Below are 22,873 nucleotides of genomic sequence, written 5' to 3'. Positions count from 1 at the left end.
TGTGGCACTTTTCCCTGACATGCAATTTAAGGGTAGCTGTGACAAAGCCTCCTCCCAACTCCCACCAAATTCTGAAATTTATCTGGTGCCTTCCAGTTCTCAAAACTCTTTTGAATAAATATGGCTTTGATCTATATTTCTAATGTTCACATGTCTGTTTCTTTGGTTAGTTAGTAGAGGTTTATAGTTTTAAATCTAGTGTGTTTTGAGGTTGAAAGCTGACATGCTCAAATAAAGGCTACTAAGAAGAAGTATTTTGCTCATATAAATCTAGATAATGAGACTGGGGGTTTCTTTCACAGGATCAATGGCAAATCCTACAGCCTTCGTGCTTTCAGAAATGGGAGTGGAAACAGCATGTTTCTGTAATGGTATGTGAGAAAGACCTTTAGAAATGGGGCGAAGAGACGCTGCTGGGGGAACGGTCAGATAAGAGAGGGCATAGCCTGCAGCTGCATAACGGACAGAGAAAGAAACTCAGAAAGGATCCTCCCCAACTTCTCAGGCTGTGAAAGAGATAGCGGGAGATTTGTACTTTCAGACTTGCAAGATTCTGTTCATGCAGCCTTACAATAAAGTAGAATTCGCTCATCTGGTCATGTTTCCTGCCTGGTCTACCTGGGAAGGCTGACAGTTTCCAACCCTGTCCCTGATGTCCATCTTAAGACCAGCTTTAAACTGCAGATCTCATGGCTGAAGCATGGCCTGAAGTTTGGACTTCTGGCATCTTTCATCTGACATCTCACCTGCACAATTTAATGCGGTTGAGAACATTAGTGATTCAGATACAGCAAGCTGCCAAGAAGTGGCATTTGGCCAATGAAATCAAAGAGATCTGGCAACTCATTCAAGATAAAGCAATTTACATTCCTTCACCTCGTTTTTATTGGTCAGCTTACTGATTCATTGCAAAGGGCTTCGGTCACCCGATTCAAAGTGACAGTCCCAGTATTTGGTGACACAGAACCCATGAAATTCAGAGGAAGGAGATACCATAAAATGAGAGGTGCTAAAACTGTGCATTTCTTACTGAGGCTTTCGACTGAGCTCTGAAAAATTACGGAAGAGTTGTTAAAGAACACAACCCGGCACCACGACTGGAGGTAGGAATTTTAGGGGCCTGCAAAGTATTTGTGAAGTGTTTTGTAACAAAAGGGGGTATATATGAAGTACTTCTTTTTTAATGGTTACAGCTCACGCAGCAACTTCCCAAGGGGGTCCAAACTGTTTCCGCATATGGTTGCAAGCAGGAGTGTCTGCAGGGTATGGTCAAAAAAGTCAAGATGGTGGCCACAACACTGACCAAGGCATATAAAACACAGGCAGAGCTTTGATTGCATCATTGTGGCCACCATTTTGACTTTCTTTGATCATATCCTGTGGACAAGCCTAGTTGTAGTCGCACAAACAGCCAAGAATGTTTCCAAAATAGAGGCATGAGTTTTTCTTTGCATTCCTCTTTCAAATGCTTCGCAAAGCATTAATAATTTCACCTCCACAATTCTACCTTCAGAATGAATGAAGACGTACAAATATTTTACTATTGGGCAGAAACAATGGCGTTCGCCCAGGTTATCAGCACTTTTTATCAAACCTTGGACATGAACTTTTAACTGGGTTATGAAAAATATACATAGGAAACTTTTGCTGAAGTATTTCAACTATATGGACAGTTCAGGTCCTTCTTATCTTTGGATTAGAGCAGTGTTTTTCAAACTTGGCAGCTTTAAGATGTGTAGACTTCAACTCCAGAGTTCCCCAGCCAGCATTCTGGGTGTTGAAGTCCACACATCTTAAAAGTTGCCAAGGTTGAGAAACACTGCTCTATGGTGTGCAAGAAAACCAATTAAATCATCCTCCAGAGATGGCTGTCCAGTGTCCGCTTAAAAACTTTGGAGATGGAGAAGCCACAGCCTCCACAGGGAGACTGTCCCACTGTAGTACTTCATGGGCAGGAAATTACCTCTCATATTTATCCAAAATCTAGGTAGCAGCAATTTGAACCTGTTATTTCTGATCCTGGTTTCTGTGGCTATGGACAAGAGGTCCTGACCATCTTCCTGTAGCTTCCTTTCATGTACCTGAATGTGGCTATCGTGTCTCTCCTCTGTCTTCTTTTCTCCAGAGTCAACATCTCCAGGTCCTTCAGCCTGTCCTCCTAGGGCAAGTCCTCAAGTCCCTGGATCACCATAATTGCCCACTGTGGACCTGTCTACCCTATCAACCTCTTGGAAAGGTGGGGCCCAGAATCATGCCTAACCCTCCCAGTGTGTTCCCAAAAGGGCAGAATCAAGTTCTGGAGAGCTCATTTTCTCATACTTTCCTTTGTGCTATCGAGTTCATTCTAACAAAGGTGTTAGATTCCTAGAATCTTAGAGGTGGAAAGTGTCCCTTGAGGACATCAAGTCTAACCTTCTGCTCAGGACAGAAATCTAAATGAAACAACTGAAATTATGGATTTTGGGTTTGTCTCCTCCTTATGGACATTCTATTTCTGTAGAATGAGTGTGTATAAAATGCTCTCCATTTAGCAGAGACATTCCTAAGAAAACAGATATATATTGGACTTAAATTCTTGTAATTCTTAGGCACAATGGCCGAAGAAATATGAGTTGTAAACTTGGGAATATAGGCATTCTAGAGTGTTGCTCCCTTGTGGGGCACACACAGCACCCAACCCATCCTCTCTCTGCAAAAATGCATTGCATGTAAACATTCATTTTTAAGAAACCCTTTTTGTCTTCTGATCTTCCAGAGAACTGCCCCAATTCTTTTCCCCCTTACAAAAATGATCAATCAAAACCTGAAGAAGAAACAAGTAAATTGGTTGGGCGTCTAATTCAATCATATTCTGTTGGGGTTCTTGCTTTTTGATACCGATCTGCTGATGTTGCATTTGCTGTTTCTGAGTCCTATCCTTTCATGGTTCCTTCCACAGAGGAAAATCAGATCTCAGAAAGAGAGGACAGGTCTCTCAAGCAAGGATGGCTCTTTGGAGGTGGGACTGCAAATGGCCACACGGCAAACCACTGGGGGTGGGAGAAGTTGGAGTCTAAGTGCATCCGGAGGGTGATGGATTTTCCTTTCCCAATTGAAAGCAACTTGGGATTATCACCATCCTGGAGCATTGGCTCCTATGTAGTAAAATGATGCACTCACTCCATCACTTTTTTATAATAGTTCATACACAGTTTGGTTTTTTCCCCCTTTTCTGCATTATTTCTCCCTTTCCTCTCCCTTTAGAGTTCAGTAGGAAGGTTTGGAGGCAGCGATCTGTATGGATGGCACCACAACCCTCTTTTTGCTAACAGCATCTATTGCTCGCATCAGCTGCTTCTAGCACCCAGCTGCCTCTAAGAAGGGAAGTGACCTTTTTCCAAACCTTTTGCCACCCACTCCGATTGCTTTCCTGGAACTAGGCATCAGAGAGAGAACTTTAAACAGTGCTAAGCAAAGAATTAGCACCGAAACTGAGCACAGAATGACCAAGGAAAACAGGAACACCTGCCCCAACCCAACCCTCATTTAGCAGCAGATGCCAAATATCCTGGTTGCTCCAATATTGTGTGACCCACTCTTGCAAGGCAACATGTGCAATTTGTTTTGCCTGTGCAACCAGGTTCAGAGGCCACCCATTTCTCACTGACTGGGATGTGAAAAAAAGCATTGTAACACAGCCCAGGGAAACCTAGTAGCAAATGAAACAACTTTGCAATCATGCGTTCTCTCTAATTAAATATATCTGCCCATGTAGAAATCCAGTTCCATATCCCACACTTTGCCCAAGTTGCTAAGAAGATGCTAACGGTAGGAGAAGCTTAGCAAAAATCTGCTCACCCTCAGATGGTTTCTTAAGTCCTCCTCCTTTGTCCTGAAATCTGACCGATGCTCAAGCGCTATGCCCTGGATACTTATATTCCTCCACGTGTGCCGTGCAAGCAGTCGGTCACCCAATTGACGGGGCTGCAGGGTGACGTTTGCTGCATCGTCCATCAGTGAAAGGCTATGAGTGTTCAGGATGCTGTTGTGAGGCTACGCAATGCTAGTATTCTTGCAGCGGTCTGTCTTTTGACCCCTTGATCTTGGGAACACTTAATAAAAAGTTCTCATGACATTTTTAGCACCAGTGTGTCTCAGCAGGCAGCTGATCTAGGCTAAGCTTGCAAGCTAAACAGGATTGGCTTTGGTGAATATTTGGATGGGAGACCCCTAGGAAATTCTAGAGTTGTAGGCTAGACTAGAAAGAGCCTCCAGAAGAAAATAATGGCAAGCCATTTCCATTTTTCATCAAGGGAAGTGACCAGGAGTTGAGCTTGAGTCAAAAGGATATTTTAGTATCAACAGATAACATGAAGACTACAGAGATACAACCGGGTGTGATATATTGGCAGAAGGCTGTCCTCACTCTTAATCATCTCCATCCAAAGCTACCCCATAGCTTTTTTGACTTTTCCTCTTAGGAGTTAATCCCTAGAGAGCATCACATGAGAAACTAATTCCATTGTGAAGGATTCTGGAAGAAGGAGCTGAGCCAGTTTGCTAAAATACCACAGGTTGTGCTTGTAGGGGCCAAGAGCAAGAGTGGAAAACACAGGGCAACTGACCCAAAATGAGCATTGAAGATCATGGTCCCCATCCAGTTTTCTTCCATCTGGGTCTCTTCAGGTGTATGGAACTATCAACCTCTCCTGATGCCCAGCTGATGAGGCCTACCCATCTCCAATAACCTGGAAGGATGGCTTGGGCATCTTTATTGGCAGCACTGGACTGGGTGAATCATTTCCACAGTTGTGGCATTTCAAGGACAAAGGTCTGGATGGATGGATGATAGATAGATAGATAGATGACTAAAAACAGCTAAACGTCTCATCAAATCTTGAATTCTTGCCTAAAACGTGCAACATTTCCTCTGAGAACACCGAGATTAGGTGATCTTGTGAGACTCCAGCTGTTTTTAAAGCAAATATATATATATAAAAAAACATGGGCAGGATGAGTGGACATGCCAGGTAAGGCTGTTTTAGTTCAAGCTCTAGAGTCACCTGGGAAAGCTAAAATATGATGAAACAGGACAGGGCAACTGATTCTCTTTAGATGTTGGGACTCTAGCTCCCATCATCCAACCAACAGTCCACATCAAAGTTGGTAACAATTGGACTCAGCAACATCTGGATTGTCTGAAGTTCCCCAACCTTGTGCTAGAAGACCCTGGAAGAGAAGGAACTTTGTGAACTGAAATACCACATCAGCCTCTCAGCTGTTTACTCCATTCATAAGATGCAGCAAAAGCTCAGAGAAATGGAAACAGTGCCATTCATTAACAGCTGGAAGGTGCTGGCTGAGATCTCCCTGGAAGCAAAAGTGATCAGGGATATTTCTGAATGCAAAGCAGCTGCTTAGGATAACAGCGGCAGATTAGAGCGAACAGCATTTCCTGATGTTTTAATTATGATCAAAGGGGAGGAAAAAAAAGTTTCCAAAACAGGAAATGAGCTCATCTTCCCCCTCTTTGGAAAACTTGCAAGTAAGGCCACCGCTAATTTTACCCCTGCCCATCTCTTCTGGAAATGTGTATTAAAAAAAGCAAACAAAGCCACCCAAACAAATGATATCAGGGGTCTGGTGCCAAGAAGCACGTCATTTCTCCTGTGTCACTGCCACTGTCTCATCAGCCAGGCACTTGATTAGATGCTAAGCAAACAGGAGCTAGGCAAACATTGACCATTTCAGCTCGCAAAGGTAACCATCGCTGAGAGTCATAATTCAGGAGAAGTGTTGTGTTGCGTTAAATCTGTCGCCGAGGCTTTTGCCTTACAACAGATACAACTTATTCCTGCACCCCAACCAAATTCACGATAAACCACCATCTGAGGAGCCACAGGCCAGTCCTATCAGAGCAGCATTCCAATCTAACACTAAGCCAGGATTCTTTGTAGTGATCGTTTGTTGAACAAACTGAAGTCAGGCTCGCAAACAAGCCACTTGGCGCCCTTAGCCTGTTCTTGCCACCACCGAGAATGAATGTGTTAAATACCAAGACATAGGACTGTGTGTTCAGACATAAGAGCGAGCAATAATTAAAGCAAGCCGGGATTAGAAATCAGTAACAGTGGCTTCAAATTCTGGTTGTGCCAAAAAATAAAAAACATTTCTTCTTTTGGCTGGGTTGCACATCATGTTAAATCTGAAAAACAAACCATCTTACTGACTAACATGATGTGTAAAACCTGCCAATCCATGTGGGGGTGTGCTGGCCAGTTGAAGCTTTTCTTCTGTCTTTTAACCTTTTTCCAGTTATACCATCTACACTCCAATCTGTTACAATCTCCAGCATTCTCACAGCATTTATGATTTCCTTTTCATCATTCTTTGTTCACGAATGCTAATACTTATCACTAGAAATAATAACTCTGATATCTGTGTATATTAGAATTTTTCAGTTCAATAAAAATGAAGAAAAAAGGTAGTAAGAAGAAAAGAAGAGAGAAAGGAATAATAAAAAAGAAAACGTAGAATTATGCCTTCTGCCCTTCTATTGAATAATTATCATCTTAACCTTTCCCCCATCCTCTTTATTACATTCATTTCAGTTCCATTCTTAACATACCACTATAAGTCCCCTGCAAAACTCTTAAAGTATTCCCACTGTCTTTTGTACTCGCCGCCCTTGTACCCTTCCCTAATTCTTTCAATCCTTCATCATAATCAAATCAATCTGTTTTTCAATTCATTTCTTTTCAGCGCCTATGCACGAACGCCCTCGCACTCAGTTGCAATGGGAGCAGTGTTTTTCCTAACCTGATACCCTCCGTTCTGCGTTCTCATTCGTTCTTGGATCTCCAAATTGTTGAGTTACTTTTTCTGCTCATTTTTCTTGTTTCCACCCATCCATTCATGTCAGAGTAATCCCCCCCCCCAGACTATATTCATTCAGAATGTTGGAAGAATAATCAACCAATTCACAGGAGTGTGATTCAGGTATCCCTGTTCTATAGATTCCTACCTTGTTGCACATCCACCAATTCAAGGTGACACTGATCCATACTTTTTGATGTACCTTTCCCAATGAAACCAATAGCTTCCCTTCCCTGCAGATACTCATGATCAGCTCTGCTCCAAGAGATCCAACCATCATCATTGGTGGAGGAACCACTCCTCCCTCTTTCTCTTAGCTAGGATCTATAATCTAAAGACAAACATGTCCACATCCAATCTATTAGGAGGCACATGAATTACACCCACTCAGAAGCCAAATAACCAGCCAATCTTCTTTCACCCCCAACTTGCAAGAACAAGAATTCACAGAGACTTGGGGCATATTTTTCTTCTGAATGAGCACATTTATTGAATGTAGCTTACAGTTTGGCCAGAGTCCCGAAATTAAGGATTCAAAGTTTATTTGCAATATTAAAAGCAATTACTGATACACAGGTTCAAGAAGTTGGTCTGGTTTGGGAATCTTTTCCCCAAGGAAGACCTCTGTAAGCAGCCATGTTGCAAAAGAGGTTTTGAGTTGAAGGCCATGTTGCATGACCTGAACCAGCCGTTTGTTTCAAAGCAATGAATGACTTCGGCCAACCTGCAGAGTCCCGAATGTTTCGTTTTCCATCATTCTTTCTTAGGTACAAACTCAATGGGTTCTCTCTGTCTCACAGCTCTCAATCTGAATACCCCCAGTACCCCAATCGGTCTAAAGTGAGAAGTTATGAGGGCTTCCCTGCTTCTCCTCATGCCAGTAGTTCTCCTTGGCAAGACTATGCTTGTCAAGTTCATGGTGGCAAGATTAGACCATGTATTAGGTGAGGACAAAAACAATCCCAGAACATATTACAAAGAGGATCCCAGTGATGTAGCTTCCAGTTCTCTATATTTGAAGACAACTAAGCTCACATATAAAGCTGACTCAAATTTAGGACAGTTAGGATAGGCAAAGCACAGGGGCTCTGCATCCTCATCTTGAAAAAATACCTCCCAACACAAACACAACTTTAGTCTGAGTTTAACATGGTTGGAGTAGAAGTATCTACTAGGACACCAAACCTTGTGTGGGTGGTTAATCCACTGGCTTTGAAGAGAACTTGCAAGGGTTTGGTCATAGATTCCTTCCTCTTCTTCACTCTCACGAATTGTGCCCTCGCTCTGAGGCTAGTAGACACCAACTGGGTTTAATAGGCCCCAAAAGCCAACATAAAACTTACCTCGGACCTCATCTGTGTGTCTTCAAAGATATCAACACGTGCTTGTTAAGATGGATGGTTTGGCCATGTCTCTGTCCAGGAAGCAGTGCAAAAGCTCCTTTACCAACTGACTGGCAATAACCAAACTACTCCTAGGTGGAAACCACACACTGGTAATGGATCATCTCAAGGGCTTCCAAATTAATATCCATCTATTAATTAAATGCACTGATTGGAAGATGGACATGACAAGGTGGCACTAAGAGCATCCAAGTGTTATCTACAGTTTCTTCCCTCCCCCCACACGCATGTTTGACTCCTCCATCTAACATGATCTCAGCTGTATTGTGGTAGAAGAAAGAACCAGGCCAGTTAAAAAATAAAAAGAAAAGCATTTACTTGGTCAACAAAAATAAATACAAGTTATTAAGACATTTGGAATGAGGCAGAACGGAATTACAATTACAGAGATAAACAGAAGGGAGACGTAGTTTGCTTGGTCTGCCTTGGCGTATTCGTGGGGCGGATCTGCAGGGGACAAGAGACTCAGTTTTGGCACAAAGCTTGACCCCTCTGGTTAAGGCAGCTATGATGCCCCCTCTAACTGCAAGCCAAATCAGAGTACAAAAGTGAGAGAGACAACAGTTGCTATTTATGAGCATACTGACACCACAATCTGTTTATAAATGTAGCTTTATTATGGAGAGATGCTTATATAGGGTATCAAGGATTCCAACAACAATTTGCTCTGGGTTTCAGCAAGAGTGTAAGGCTCTGCAAGTTGAGATGTACCAGCACAGAGGGGGGACTCCCTGAACCAAGATTTCTTCATCCATGTCCCATACCTTTCTTGGAGTATGATGGACCATGAGAATTGGTTTTATACTAAGCCAGTTCTGTGGTCCATTAAGATCAGCCCTGGTTCTCTGGGCTGGCATTAACTTCCCAGATGGTTCATACAAGGTGCTTTTGCTAGCAAATAGCAAGGAGAGACTCTAGGATGTCCCAGACATCATCTCATGCAGGGATTCTTCCGTATCTCAGATGCAAAGCAACCTTCCCCAGCTGGAGTCTTCCCAATGCATTGGACTTCACGCCGGCTAGCAAATCTGACAGTTGAGATGCACCACAACTGGAAGGCACAAGGCCAAGGAAGGCTGATGAGTAGAAGGGTTTCCCCATCAGCCATCGTAGCACCTAAGGACTGATGCTTCTCTGCTTGAAAGGCACCCTGCCTGCATCATGAATGCTCTGCTGGAAGAACCACATGGAAGAAAGATCTGTATCCCATAGGGGTGACTCGTAGCCATGTATAGCCCTTGCGGGGGGTGGGGGGCGGGGAGTCTGAGCGCTAGCTGTCTCTCACCATCCTTCCCTTGGCTGATCTGACCCTCATATTTCCTGCCATAAAAAGACTGGGGATGGGGAAAGGGGGAAGCAGAAGCAAAAATCTTCCATCTTGATGCTGATCAAGGCTGCTGGCATTTTCCCCAGGCATAAGCTAGCTGGACTGGAGAAATACAAATCGCCACCCGAGGGCTGTCCAGAGATTCAAGCCAACTCATTCTTGGCGCCTCTGCTGGCCTCTTGTTGCAGCACAGATGTGGCACGCCTATTTTGACTGTCCACCTTGCCGAATGCAAACGGCATGCCGTGCACGGAGGCCTCTTAAAAAGTATTGAGATGCAGCTGTTGCCAGGGGAGAGCAAAATTCAGACAATAAAAAAAGCCTTTGGATGCATTTTTGTTTTGAAGGGGGGTGCAATGAAGGGAGAGAACCAGAGGAAATATGGGGAAGCTGGTACAAACCCAACCCTCTTTTCATCATCTACGTGCTGTGCTTGAAAGTGAAGGATGAAACGGCAGATGGAGGAATGCAGAAACAGGGACTGCTCAATTCTGAATGGATGCTTGTACATGAAGACAAGGAATGGAATGCATGAAAAAGAAAATGAAGGAAGAATGAATGAATGAATGAATGAATGAATGAATGGGGAGAAACAGGCTCTTTTGGCAGGCACTTCACTGCTGCTCTTGGACAAATCCTAGTAGGAGCTGTAATTGATGTATGCTTCTAACAGAGGGGAAAAGGAAAAAGAAGGAAAAGGAAAAGCATCTAACTCTAGGTTGGGGTGAGTGGGAAGAATCACAACCAACATGTACTAGGGAATGTACTTCCTGCACCACCACTCACATGAAGGAACAAATCACATTATAGTCCACAAATGAAGATACCTAGGTCTCCACGTAAGGCTGAGGCCAATGCTTCCTACTTTGTTATCATGCAGTGCTGTGATCCTGGCGTTTTGCTCTCTGGTCCAGTCACATCTCTCAGTAGATGACAGACATAACTCATCCTCTGTGCATAGTTCATGAGTAGACCCAAGGCTGACTGCATATTTCTTCAGCCTCAGAAGATCCTTGCCAGCCATTTAGGTCCACAGTAGAAGCAACCCTAATGTAGGCCAATGAGAAAGACAAGGGATCACCTCCCTCTCTTTATACCCAGAGACCCCGAGGCAAGGACTTTCTTAGCACATCTCTATCCCCTAAAAGAGAGAAAGCATTTCTCATCCATGGAGAAGAGGAGGAAATTCCACACTTGACCTGGAAAGTGGGGGCTGACATATGTGGCTCTGCCAGTGTTCAAAGGAGGGTATTTATTTCGGATAAAGGAGTGCCGAAGGGCATTTTCAAACCATCTGATCACATTTTTGGATTTTTTTTGTGTGTGTGGGGGGATTTTTGGTGATAAGATACATTTTGAGGGCTTCCCTTCATCTCACCTCTCTTGGCAAATTTCAGTGTTACGCTACAGTATTTGGTTAGCTGTTTTATGTATGTATTTGTATGTATGCAATTTTTAAATGAAGCTTTTTTTTGTTATTTTCGGTGAACTTTTAAAAAAAACGAGTGTACCCTTGTAAACACAGAAAGCTGTTCTCCTAAAGAAACAAATTGGGAGTATTAAGATGACAGGGGTTGGAAAGGAAAGTCTGTTTCACAAAGAGACCCCTGGGTTCTCCTTCCATGTCCCTTCTTCATTTTTCCAAAAATGGGAACACGTTCTGATCCAACAGGACCCTGTACATTTTTCATTTTACCTTAGCGAAAAAAATCCAGGTTTACAGCATGACTCACTTGTGCAAAGTAGCGAGAGGGAGGATGTGAGCCCAAATATTGGGGGGGGGGGTAAAACCCAACTCTTTCCATGATGTTTAGGGAGTCATAATTTTGGGTGTGTTTCTGCTCTGCTTTATCAGCCCGCGTTGCAAAGGCAGGGAATGGCTGAGAAGATGGCGGTCAACCACCGGCACATCTGCCTAAAACCACAGGAAGGGTGGAGATGGCAGGGGTGCATTACGCATCACACACAGTTCCACTTCCAAGTTGCCAAAAAGTGAAACGAGCCCCACAAACCGAAGCTGCAATATAGGCAATTCCATTATAGGCAGTGATGCCAGTGAAAAATGCAAGAAGATACAAAGGGGAAACAGGTCAGACTGAAGCATGTCAGCATCCAGGGGTGCGGCTGGAGAACTTGCTAGTCAGGAGAAAGAAAGACTGTTACGAAGTCCAGGTCTGCCATACCCCAAATATTCAGAAGCACCTTTGCAGATGATCAACCAATGGAGCACCTTCTCCATTCCAGGTGGGATCCCCCATTTTCCAAAGACAGCTGTTTAGAACATCAGTCGGGAGCATCCAGTTTGAATTCAAGGTGCAGGGAAGGTCCCGTAAGCGGAGGGGAACCGCCTATCCTCAAGAGCTTTGAGAAGAAATGCAAAAGGGACAACCTTCTTCCTCTTCCACAGAAATCTCTGCTAAATATTCTTTCAAAAAGCCCTTGAAAAGAATGAAATTGCCTTCCAAGGGAATGGGGACAGAAGGAAAAGCTTTTAAAAAAATGGTATTTCTGTGCCACCCTTTTTCCTCTGAAAAGAAACAGCTGATAGGAAGAATCTCATTTGGTTTTTAAAAAGCTTTACTCCCTCAAGGGAAAAAAAAAAAGATTTACAAAACAAAAACAGCCTGCATCAACTCTCCAGGAGAGAGTTTTCACAATATTAATCCAAATATCACACTATTTAATTCCCCAATAAAACATTGGAAAAAAAGTGCCTACAATCTCTTTCTAACACTTTTGCTACATATAAAATCTCAAGCTAATAGCAATCTTATGGTACCAACCCTCTAGAACAGTTAAGATATATACACATTTGGGGACAGGGATATTAACAAACAGAATATTACAAAGTATTAAAGAAGGCAACTCTTTTCTTCTGTCACGTTCAGGTTCACTTGAAGTTGGCATAATCTGAAAAGGCGTCAATATATTCCTGAACCACCTTGTAGCAGAATTCGTACTGTTCCTAGGGATCAGGCAGAAAAGAAAAGGCTGTGAGTAACAGAGCAAGCCACTGTTCCCCAAACATCTTTGATCAACCCTGGCAATTCCCAGAATTCTTAACAAAGGCCATGCTGGCTAGGGAATTCTGGGAGTTGAAGTTCATGCATGGAGCCAGTGCCTTACAGCATCCTGCCAGGGACAGCCATCAAAACTATTTATGCAATTATTTATGGAAACATTTATATCTCACCATTTTAGCCCTCCTGCTGGACATCCTGAAACACCCACAGCTGTTTTATACCGAGTCAGTTCCCTTACCTCGGACTGTGGCACTAACTGGCAGCAGCTCTTTTGATCTGGGGCAGGATTTCTTTCCTGCCTTAGTTGCAGTCCCCAAGGACTGTAGCTGGGATTTTTCAAGTGTGTTAAATGCCCAACCCGAGGCATGATCTAAGACAGGTCTGGAAGTTTGGGGACTGGGAGTTGGCACTGAGACTGTATCACACCATATGCCCAGGGTAGCGTAGCTCGGGAGTGCATGCCCAAGTATCTCTAAGAGCTTGAGATGTTCTGCAGAGGTCTTGTTTCAGGTCCCACACCAATGGAAGCAAAATGGGTGAAATCAGGAAGGTGGTACGAGTGGGGGAGAGCTCCAGAGTTCAGATCCTACTCATGGCCTTCAAAGAACATACCTGGCTGGCCACTGTAGGAAATAAACCAGGTAGATCTTGGGTATATTCTGTGATCTTGATCGATGTGTATCGATTATATGAAGTCTATCCATGAAAAGCTGCTTTCGGTCTTCCAAATTAATTCTGTATTTTAGTGTTGTGAATCACTGCAAATGTTGTTAGTCATCTGCTTTTCTCTTTACTAAAAGCATTCATGCTGGAAATCATTATTAAATTGTATTTTATAAGCCAACCAGGGAACAACATTATTAGCTTGCATAAATATGGAAAACTGAAAAAGGTATGGGCTCTGTCACTGGATTACATCTGACAAAACTGATAAGCTTCTCAGGAATACAAGGGCCCCTAGCAGCCTTTTGGAAGTCAACCAGCATCTGGATGGTGAGTGGGCCAGATCCTGCCCTTGGTGTATGAAAGGCTGATGATTTGGGTCATCTCATGGCTCCTTGGATCTCCACAACCAGAAACAGCTGCTGAACATAAGCATGTAGCTGAGAAAAGTTATTTGGGGTAGGCAAGGAGGTGGCCAGAAAGGGGTTCATCTTGAAATGGACTGAGGTGGCAAGGTGGGGACAAATATTCTTATTCTAAGATCACAGATGAGGGCCTGCTGCTACCCATATTAGAACAGAACTAGGCAAATTAGTGATGTAACTCACACAAAGCATTTTCCCATATTTGTGTTTCAGTCATCCATTTCTTCAAAGAGGCATATCTCAAAGAAAGAAATGCATGAAGAAGAAATACCAGCTCATGGAGGACCAGTTAGCAGATGCAGATGAGAACTCTTTGCTCCATTATGAAGCTTCACCATCATTTCCCTATAGAAGTTGATGCTTACCAGTGTTTGCACCATGTGTGGCCTCTGTAACCTCAAACTCTTCACTGTCTGAAAGACATCCAGAATTCCTTCAGCCTTGACCCTTTCCAGGACAGTGCCCAACGCGCAAAAAGTCCCTGTTCGTCCAGCTCCAGCACTATGAAAAAGACAATGAGATGAATGGTGCACTTGTGTTTCTAGAGACCCAACTTACAGATAACAAGAGCTAGGAAGTTCCACTCAGTAGCAGTGGGAGGAACATGAAGGTTTCCCGAGCTTCAAAGGGATGCTAGAGAAAATTAGGTTCTGCTGAAGGACAAAGGGTTGGGTCAAACGGTATTCTGAAGTCACCATCTACCGCCAGGACTGCACAGGCATGGAGATCTTGAAGAAATCTTGCTCCCACCACACGGGGCAGGGCTAGAGGAAAAGCAGCTTTCTCTAAGTTCCAGAGAGGTTTTTTTTCCAGTGTTCATACTGATGTTTTGTGGGAAGGCCTCTCTATCCTCCGATCCTTTAACATTTTTCATGCTTTCACTACTGCTGGCTTTTGCTTATCTTACTTTACAGCTGTGTTTTTATGCTTTTAAATGGTTATTGTTAATGAAAGGGTATCAACGATTTGGCTTCAGGATTCAAGTTATAAAATAGATGGAATCAATCAATAAGCAAAGTAGAGTTTTTATTTAACTAGAATCTTGGGGGGTGCGTGCATTGCTTGAGTATGTCTAAGCACAACCTCTCTTGCCTCGGTGGCTATCTTCTAGATCTGGAAACGGACATGTGGGTCACCCACATTCTGGCACTCCCCAGGCATGGTGGGGGATGTAATTGGAAGGAAAGGTTTCTTGGATCAACTGAATCAGTCTATGCTCGAAAACCTCGGGGCTGTGAGCCAATCACTGAGAACGGGGTGCACTCATAACCCATCTGGTTACCTGCAATGCACAGTGATGGGGTGATTCCCAGACTGCTGTTGCTGCTTCTGTACTGCTGCAATGATATTGATCATGCCTTTCCCATCCGTGGGGATTCCAACCTCTGGCCAACCATGGAAGTGGAACTGTCGGATTTGCCGGCTTTTGTTTTCCTGCCCGGGAAAAGTGAAGAAACGTTGAAGAAAGCTTGATCCTCAATCCAGGGCAGGGTGTGCGTGGGGGTGTGAGGAAGGCACGGTGAGGCTCGGGGGGTGGGTTGTGGGTGGGGGAGTCTTACCCCTGCAGCTTGCAACCTTCCCTGCTGGCTTTCCCACTGGCTTTCTGGGGAGGTCAGCAGGGAAGGTCACAAATGGCGATCACGTGATCATGGGGCACTGCAACTGGTCGCAAGTGTGAGCCATTTGCCAAGAGTCCAGATTGCAATCATGTGACCACAGGGTGCTGGGACAATTGGAACTCTGAGGATCGGTTATAACCACTGTTCATTCAGCGCTGTCGTAACTTCGAACAGTTGCTGAATGAATGGTCGTAAGTCAAGGACTACCCATACAGCAGAGGTATTCAAGTTGTGGCAAGTGATCCCCTAGGGCTTGAATACGCAGGAAAGATGCTGCCAAACTTATTCCATTTTGCCTGGACAGGTGCTTGTCTGGGCAGGGCAGGAGTGTGGTCTGGCAGAGGTCTGACTTGGTCTTGCAGGCATCCAAATCCAAGCTACATTTGATGTGTGCACCTGTTCCTAGACTTGTTGGGACAGAACTGGGGGGATGGCCCAGCATATGATCCTGCAGGGATTCAGCTTTGGCACCCACAGTGGGTGTACCCAGGCTGGATCACTCCCTGATGGAGCAGGACCCACAGCATGTTCTTGCAGTTCAGCCCTATATGCTGTGGAGCATATCCTATTGCTGGATTGCTGTCAAAGCAGTATAGAGGGGAAGGCCCCTGTCAAGCCCCTTCATGCCTTCTCTCCCTCCTTGTCTAGAAGCAGTTCACCCCGTGTTTACAGCTGTGGCTGGACTGCTATCATGGTTCTCTCCTATTCTGTCTGGGGTTGTGTAGAAAACCATGGAAATGGCCTTGGAAAAGGAATGTGGCAATTAGCAAAACATGGATTCAGCCCAGGGAAAGGAAGAAGGCATTAGAAAGAAACTTACAGTAGTTCAACCTTGACCTTCTTGGGTATAAGGAGGAGGGAAAGAGAAACACTGCCAGGCTTTCAAGATTCTGTTATTATAGCCTGTATCAGCTCTACATCCTCTTCCAGAGGCCAGAACTCTGTAATCAGTGGTGGGTCCCTGTAGATTTAGGTGGGGTTTCCCAACACATACCCTGTTATTGGTCACCAGCAGGTCCCGCACCGTGTAGCTCTCACACTCCTCTTCCTTCTTCAGCTCCACAGTGATATCTCCATAAGACACAGAGCCATCTGAAGGCCAGTACTGAGCGCACTTCTCCTAGTGAGTCAGGAAACAGTAAAGACAGGATCATGGGAATGCTAATCTAGAAGAGGAATTTGTCCTCTTTCGTTCTGTCCTTGAAGGCTATGTACGGTGAGGGTGCACTGAGCCCTAACAGTGGCTCCTTGGGCTTTCACAGAGGGGTTCCTTGGAATCAGGAGTGTTCTCCAGCTGGTTTGGTTTGTGGGAACTGGTTGTGAAAGTGACCCCCTGAAAGGAGGCTGGTTTTCTCTCCAGCCAGAGGGGGCCCTGCCTGGTTCCCCTGATGAGACAACTTATTTTGCTTGTGGAGGACTCCTTGCCAAGCTTGCGCCTCTGGGGCTACTAGGACTTCCATGGAGCAGCCTGGCTCCAGGACCTTCAGGAGGCACCTACACTGGCTGCAGGTGAGAGCAGGAGCAGAGGGGAGTGGCAGTGGTGGTCCCACTTTACTTGGGAGTTCAAAAGGTGCAGTTGTGGAAGTTTTCTGCATGTTGGGCCTCCTCCCCACGAACATCTGAACTGGTGGTTGCTTAATTTCGCTAAGACTCTTTTGGGGGGTTCTATTGAGAAAAGCTTCTGGACATGAACTCAAGAGGTTTTGCATTTCAAGCTGGAACTCTGCTCCTCAACATTACATTTTCTCCAGTGACCACTATTCAGGCGGGCAGGGGGAAACCCTGCAATGGCCCCTCCCTGGTAACCAAACCATACAGAATGACTGGCCTGTTATTTATCCTGCTCCCTGCCACATCCTGTGGTGGCCATTTTCCTTTGTGCAGGTGAAGGCTTCTCCCCACTTTTTTCTGCATGGAGGACGATACCTCATTCTCTACCCGGTGAAAGAAAGGGGACAATCTCTCCCCACTCTTCCTGCATCAGGAAGGAAGAGTGTTCCTTCTCTGTTATGGCCCCTGCCTCCGGAGATTTGGATGGTCCCAACCCTGTTGGCCTTCCAGAAGGTTGGGCACACCTAGCTTTTTTCCTATGCACTGGGGCTGGGATGTCAATGGAGTCTGGTGTGTGTGCATGGAATATGCTGATAAGGTGTTTTTTGTTTGTAAACCACAGCCTCAACTTGATTTTTTGATTCCTACATTATGTTTTTATTTTTTGTTCATGGCCCAGATGGGAGATGGGTGGCTGTATACTTTTGCTAAATAAATAAACAAAGGCAGGTTCCACCCAGGACATGATGTGAAACCATCCTTTATTGTCTCTTCTTGCACTTTCTTGCAAAAGGAAGGGGGAAATGTTGACTCCTTTCCTCCTTCTGCACAGACACACTCAAGGGGGTGGGGCTCCAGATGGGGGAGGAGCTTCTGGGAAGCCAGGGGTTCTCCTCCCCAAAGTCCCACCTCCTAGTATCAGCTGGTCCAGCAGGAGCTAGAGTGGGGGAATCTGGCCCTTCAGATGGATTGCCCATTCCAAATTAAAAAATGCTGGTGTACTTGTAGTCAGACCTGGGCATATAATGCAATGCTGACTGTTCTGCCAAGTTATTCATCCTGTTATTACTCTTCTGAGGAGCTCACAGGACCTTCCATATTGTTTGCATCCAGACAGCTCCCACAGCCAGCACCCTTAAGCTTAGCCCAATTCACTTGTGCAGCTCATTCCCACAAGACATGATGATGGCCACTATCTAGGATGGCTTTAAAAGGGGACTGGATTAAATTACTGGAGGTCTGTTGGGCCTTGAGAAGTCAATGTGACCTCCGGATTGTTGGGCAGCACACCTCCTGGTGCTCAATTGCAGGAAAACAGTGGCAAAAGAGGGGTATATCTCCACCTCTCCTTTGTGAGAATCCCAGAGGTATCTGGTTGGCCATTACAAGAAAGAAGATGTTGGACTTTGCTTGATCCAGGATGACTCTTAGTGCCACTTCAGTAAGACCTCAATACCATTTGCTCATCTGGCTGTTCTCCATGGAAGCTCACCTGGCCCCTCTCTTCCAGCTCGGTCAACATCACAATGGAGCATGACTTCCACTCCCAGATCATCCGCCAGAAATCCTCAATGGTGTGCTGGAGGGGCCCTTGGCTGGCAATGTAGGAATCCTTTTGACGGTAACCCTGGAATGTCAAGATGGGGTCAGAAAGAAGTGGGATGCAGATGTGAACACTGGAATGGCTTGATTTAACGAACACCCCCCCACAATCTTCTCATGGAGAAGGTCTGGGTGGTTTGGAGCAGGATGATCTTAAAAAATTGCTTCCATTTAAAGAGGGCACAAAGGCAGGACAGTTCATGCAGAATGAAGTTAGCAAGGACACTAAACCGAATTCTCTAGAAGTCCTCAAAGTCCTTTTGACTAAACTGGGAACCAGACGGCCAAAAACTGATGCTGGACTTACAAATATGTAATACATATTTGGCTATACATGGGAAAAACACATGAGTTGGAGGGAAATGAGGTCCCTTAAGAAGCAATAAAATCTAAATATATAATTTGGTGCTATAATCTGCTTCCAGCTTAGCATGTGTGATTCCCCCTATCATCCCTTAGTCTGACCATGGTTAAAGGGTATGAATGGGGTCCTTAATCAGGAGCAAAGTGGACATCTCCAGCATCTACCTTCTGGAAAATCTGAAAACTGAACTTTTCCAGATGATGCCAGATGTTATATTGTTGAGGGGTGGGGGTGGGGTAGTGTATCTTCTTATATATATATTTTATTATTCTTAGCTTTGTTGTTACTGCAAATGGATGAGAGCATGTTTATACCTGTTGTAAGATCTAAATCTAAATCAATCAATCAATCAATCAATCAATCAATCAATCATGTCATCCCCATAGTGGGGGTGAAATAATTCAGCCTCTAGGTTGGGCAGGCTGAAATTGACTAGGAAGCCACTGGGAAGGAAAGAATCGGGAGCAAGTCAAGTTCTGCTGAAGATCAAGCCATCAGCTGGTGGAACAGGCTGCCACATGATGCGGTGAGTTCTCTTTGCTGGAGGCCTTCAAATGGAGCATGGGTGGCAGGGAGCCCATACAACAGCTCTCACTGTATTTCTGGCACCAGGTCACCATTTTCACAAAGCCCACTGAAGTGAATGAGCCACAACATGAGTGGATCATCCCATTTATCAGCCTGCCAGAAGAGCTCATGTCTTCCCCAAAATTATGCCTTTATTTCTTTCTTATTTGTTACTCTGGGCCTTTTTATTGCTAAAAGACCAATCCTGCAATGCGGGAAAGGGAAGTTTATGGGATTAAAGCTCTGATGTCACTTCTGACTTCTGAGTTGTCTACAGACACAGATGGATGGATGAGTGATCACAATGAAATACTGAAACTCGTGTCTAAAACTCCATCCATTCATCTATGAGAAGCCTAACCACACACATACATTATTGTATTGTGGGTTCCCCCTTCTTGCTATTGTTTTATTTTTTTCTTATTTTATTCTTATTATTTTTTATTTTTCTCTTTGTTCTCTTTTATTAAATAGACCCTCCCGAAAACCCTAATTGGCCACATGTACATACACATTTAAGCCCAGCTTTTGAAACAGTAACCAAAAAGATCTTTCCAAAGGATGTGGCTGCTTTAATTCTTTCCAAAGGATATGGCTGCTTTAATATGCTTTGCCCACCATTCCTTCTGAATGCTTTGCCAACTCCATCATTTTATACATTCAGCAGAATTAAGTGATTTGGCCCCCCGGCTCAACTTCAGGCCTGCATGTTGGAATAAAGCAGTGTAAAAAATTCTCTCTGCTCACAGAGAAGGAGCATATTAGCATGTGTCTTCCTGAGATGCTGCTTTTCTAAATGCAGGGCGATCCTCACTCACCATCTTTAGGGACCTGGTTCAGGAAAATGTTAATTCTACTGAATGCTACCTCTTGCTAGGAGACACAAAACGGAGGATCCAGCTGGTTTGATTAACATTATACAGAGCTCTGTTGCTGGCCATGGATTCTCTGCTATCCTGCATGACTCTTAAAGGCGCCAGGCAAGTGGGAAAAACAGCGAGGCATCAGGAGAAGAAAATCTGGTTTCTATTTGGCAATAAATGGAAGCTACATGTAAAAAACAAACCTATTCAAGACTTTTATTCTATGGACTAATTTGCTCAGCTCATGTTAGAAGATTTATTAAGGTCAAAGAACAGAAAGGAACACTCACGTCAATAAAGGAAGCATTTACGTAATCTGTGTTTTCTTCACCCCTCTTCACTGGAATGATCACCCGGTTGAACTCATCTACAGGGAGAAAAGGGGGCAAGCATTTTAGAAATGGTTGGCAATATGCATTTAGGGGAAGATTCTGGATTGGCATGATATGGCTCAGAAGAGATGGGTTTCCATAGCAACACCCCAAAAAGGCGACGTCTGTCAGCAAGCACTCTCTGCATAAGCCGTTCCAAAACAGCAGTGATGTCCACTTTGCAAAATTGAAATGTAGAAATACTTTGAAAGCAAACGCTGGTAAAATGTAAATAACCCGGTTTGCTTCTCCGTAACAGCAAGCCACAATTCACTGATGAAACAAGTGAAGCTCTTCATTCCCCTCCCCCTTCCATCCCAGCTGTTGTGAAGCAGAAATACAAAGGTCAGGTCCTCCAATGGTTCCCCACACCCTAAAAAATGCATTGCAAGCTTTTCTCAGCTGGGCACGTAATTCCTTACATGGAATTATCTGCAGCACCCTGTTTTTCTTCATGTTGGCTGGCAAATTGCCCGTTCTCATTTTGTCATTTTGAATTTTGATGGAGGTAAGTTTCTGCAGAAAGAGAGAAACAGGACATGAGCTTCAACGACAGATCTGCATAGCCCAAAGAGGTCGCTGTACCATGTACTCAGCGTGGAACCAGACGTAAATGTATCGTAGCTACCCAAACTTTTCATCTACCAGAAAGGGATGGAAGGACGGTGGGCACAAATTCTTCCCATCTTCTTTCCCTTTCTAGGATTATAGAAACAGGAAACCCAAAATTACTCTTCCAAACTCTTTCTGTAGAGCAGGTCATCTTGCTGACTGACTGCTATGAAGAACGACTGTGCTACGGAAGTGTACTGACAAAGAAAAATTCTCAAGGTAACTGATTGAGAAGTGTGGGGTCCGAGTTTCAGATTTGCATGGCAGATGGCTGGGTGGGAAGGCCACAGATCTGATGGGCTATCCTTGACTGAGGCCAACAACCCCAGACCCATTAATATCATTCCAGCCTTACGGTCTCTCTGCCCCCGAGCCTTCAAGCAGTTGCAAGATTGGCTTTGCACATAACGCCAGTCATTAATGTTATGTTTGTGAATTCATGAGGATTCCACCCACATCTAAAGTGCAAACGAGGCTGTGTGTTCACAGTGAAAGAAAAATCATTTGGCTTAATTGGCCCAGTTCAGCAGACCTGATCTGGATGCCTTAGATTTCCCTGGGAATGTGGCTCCAACCGGTCAGAGTTGCTCCCTACCTTAAACTCTTCCTCTAATCCGTTGCTGCTGCTCCCCAGAATTTTGTTGTAAATCTTCTGAAGGTGGATCTCCAGTGAGGTCACCTCCAATTCTGTGTCTCCATATAAGTAATGCTCTAGAAGAGCTTGATAGATGAATACATACTGCATCTAACGGGAGACAACGTTCTTATTCAGCTCTTCATTTTATTTTATTTGTTTCACTTTTTTGCCCACTACATTCAAGAGACCCTTGACATTTCCAATCTCCAAACAAAAGAGACTCTCCATAGCTCAGGGCTGAACTGTGGAGTCCTTGGTGCTCTCTGAGTTGGGTTGTTTGCTTGCAGACGTTTTGTTACCCAACTAGGCAACATTGTCAGTATTCTGGACTCTATCAGGACTCTGTCAGGACTCTGACTTTGAGTCCCAATCTCAAAGAAAAGACATCCCTCCAATTTCATAATTTCAGTCCCCCCCTTCCAAATTAAACCACAGATGCAATAAAAAAACAACAACCAATCAAAAAGCAATAACAAAGGACAAAAATTCAAAGGCCCTCTTAAACAATTCTGTTTTTAATAATTTTCTAAAGTTTAACAGGATAGGAACTGATCCGATTTCAAGAGGCAGGGAGATCCATAACATCAGAGCCATCACAAAAAAAAATATGTTTGTGAATCTCCATACGCCTGATTTCATGGAAATGGGAAGCTACTACCAGATTCTTCAAGGAGTTCTGTACTGGGTGGATCAAATTGACTGAAAGAGATGGTCCTGGAGATGCTTCAGTTAAGGAATCTATTGGAATGCAGAAGAATCTCTGTATGGTTATTTAAAAGCCATATTTTAGGACACAGGTGGAGACATCCCTGCTTACTTCAGAGAGCCTGTGATGATTGGGTATTAGAACTGTCAATCAAAGACAGGGTACCTCCTTCTAGTTAAAATTCTGGATGGAAGTGGGGGCAGAAGAAGAACTGAAGGGGTTGAGGTGGAAGGGTAGGCCTAAGAGAAATTTGGGGTCCCAGCCAAGCAAATCATCCAACTGCCA

General features: G+C 44.3%; 1 protein-coding gene across 3 annotated transcripts in view; it reads right to left on the bottom strand.

Annotated features, from left to right (window-relative positions):
- Positions 1-8,524: 8,524 nt before the first annotated feature.
- The window catches only part of PTPRA (protein tyrosine phosphatase receptor type A), a 142,715-nt gene continuing 128,366 nt past the window's right edge, over positions 8,525-22,873 (bottom strand). For 2 of the 3 annotated variants that reach the window (XM_088133200.1, XM_088133199.1), the window contains 8 exons: positions 21,841-21,990; positions 21,056-21,149; positions 20,553-20,629; positions 18,359-18,493; positions 16,310-16,435; positions 14,979-15,130; positions 14,062-14,197; positions 8,526-12,550 (listed from right to left, as the gene is read on the bottom strand). In XM_088133200.1, the coding sequence (XP_087989326.1) occupies positions 12,476-12,550; positions 14,062-14,197; positions 14,979-15,130; positions 16,310-16,435; positions 18,359-18,493; positions 20,553-20,629; positions 21,056-21,149; positions 21,841-21,990 (945 nt within the window). In that variant the 3' untranslated portion in view covers positions 8,526-12,475. Of the gene's footprint in view, positions 12,551-14,061; positions 14,198-14,978; positions 15,131-16,309; positions 16,436-18,358; positions 18,494-20,552; positions 20,630-21,055; positions 21,150-21,840; positions 21,991-22,873 lie in introns of all 3 variants that reach the window. The other variant, XM_088133201.1, reaches the window with a different exon arrangement.

Source organism: Python bivittatus, unplaced genomic scaffold, assembly GCF_059951505.1.
Source record: "Python bivittatus isolate LINGU-HERP-01145 unplaced genomic scaffold, Pbiv_v1 ctg000070_np1212, whole genome shotgun sequence".
Lineage (NCBI taxonomy): Eukaryota > Metazoa > Chordata > Lepidosauria > Squamata > Pythonidae > Python > Python bivittatus.
This window is presented reverse-complemented; position numbering and strand designations above follow the sequence as displayed.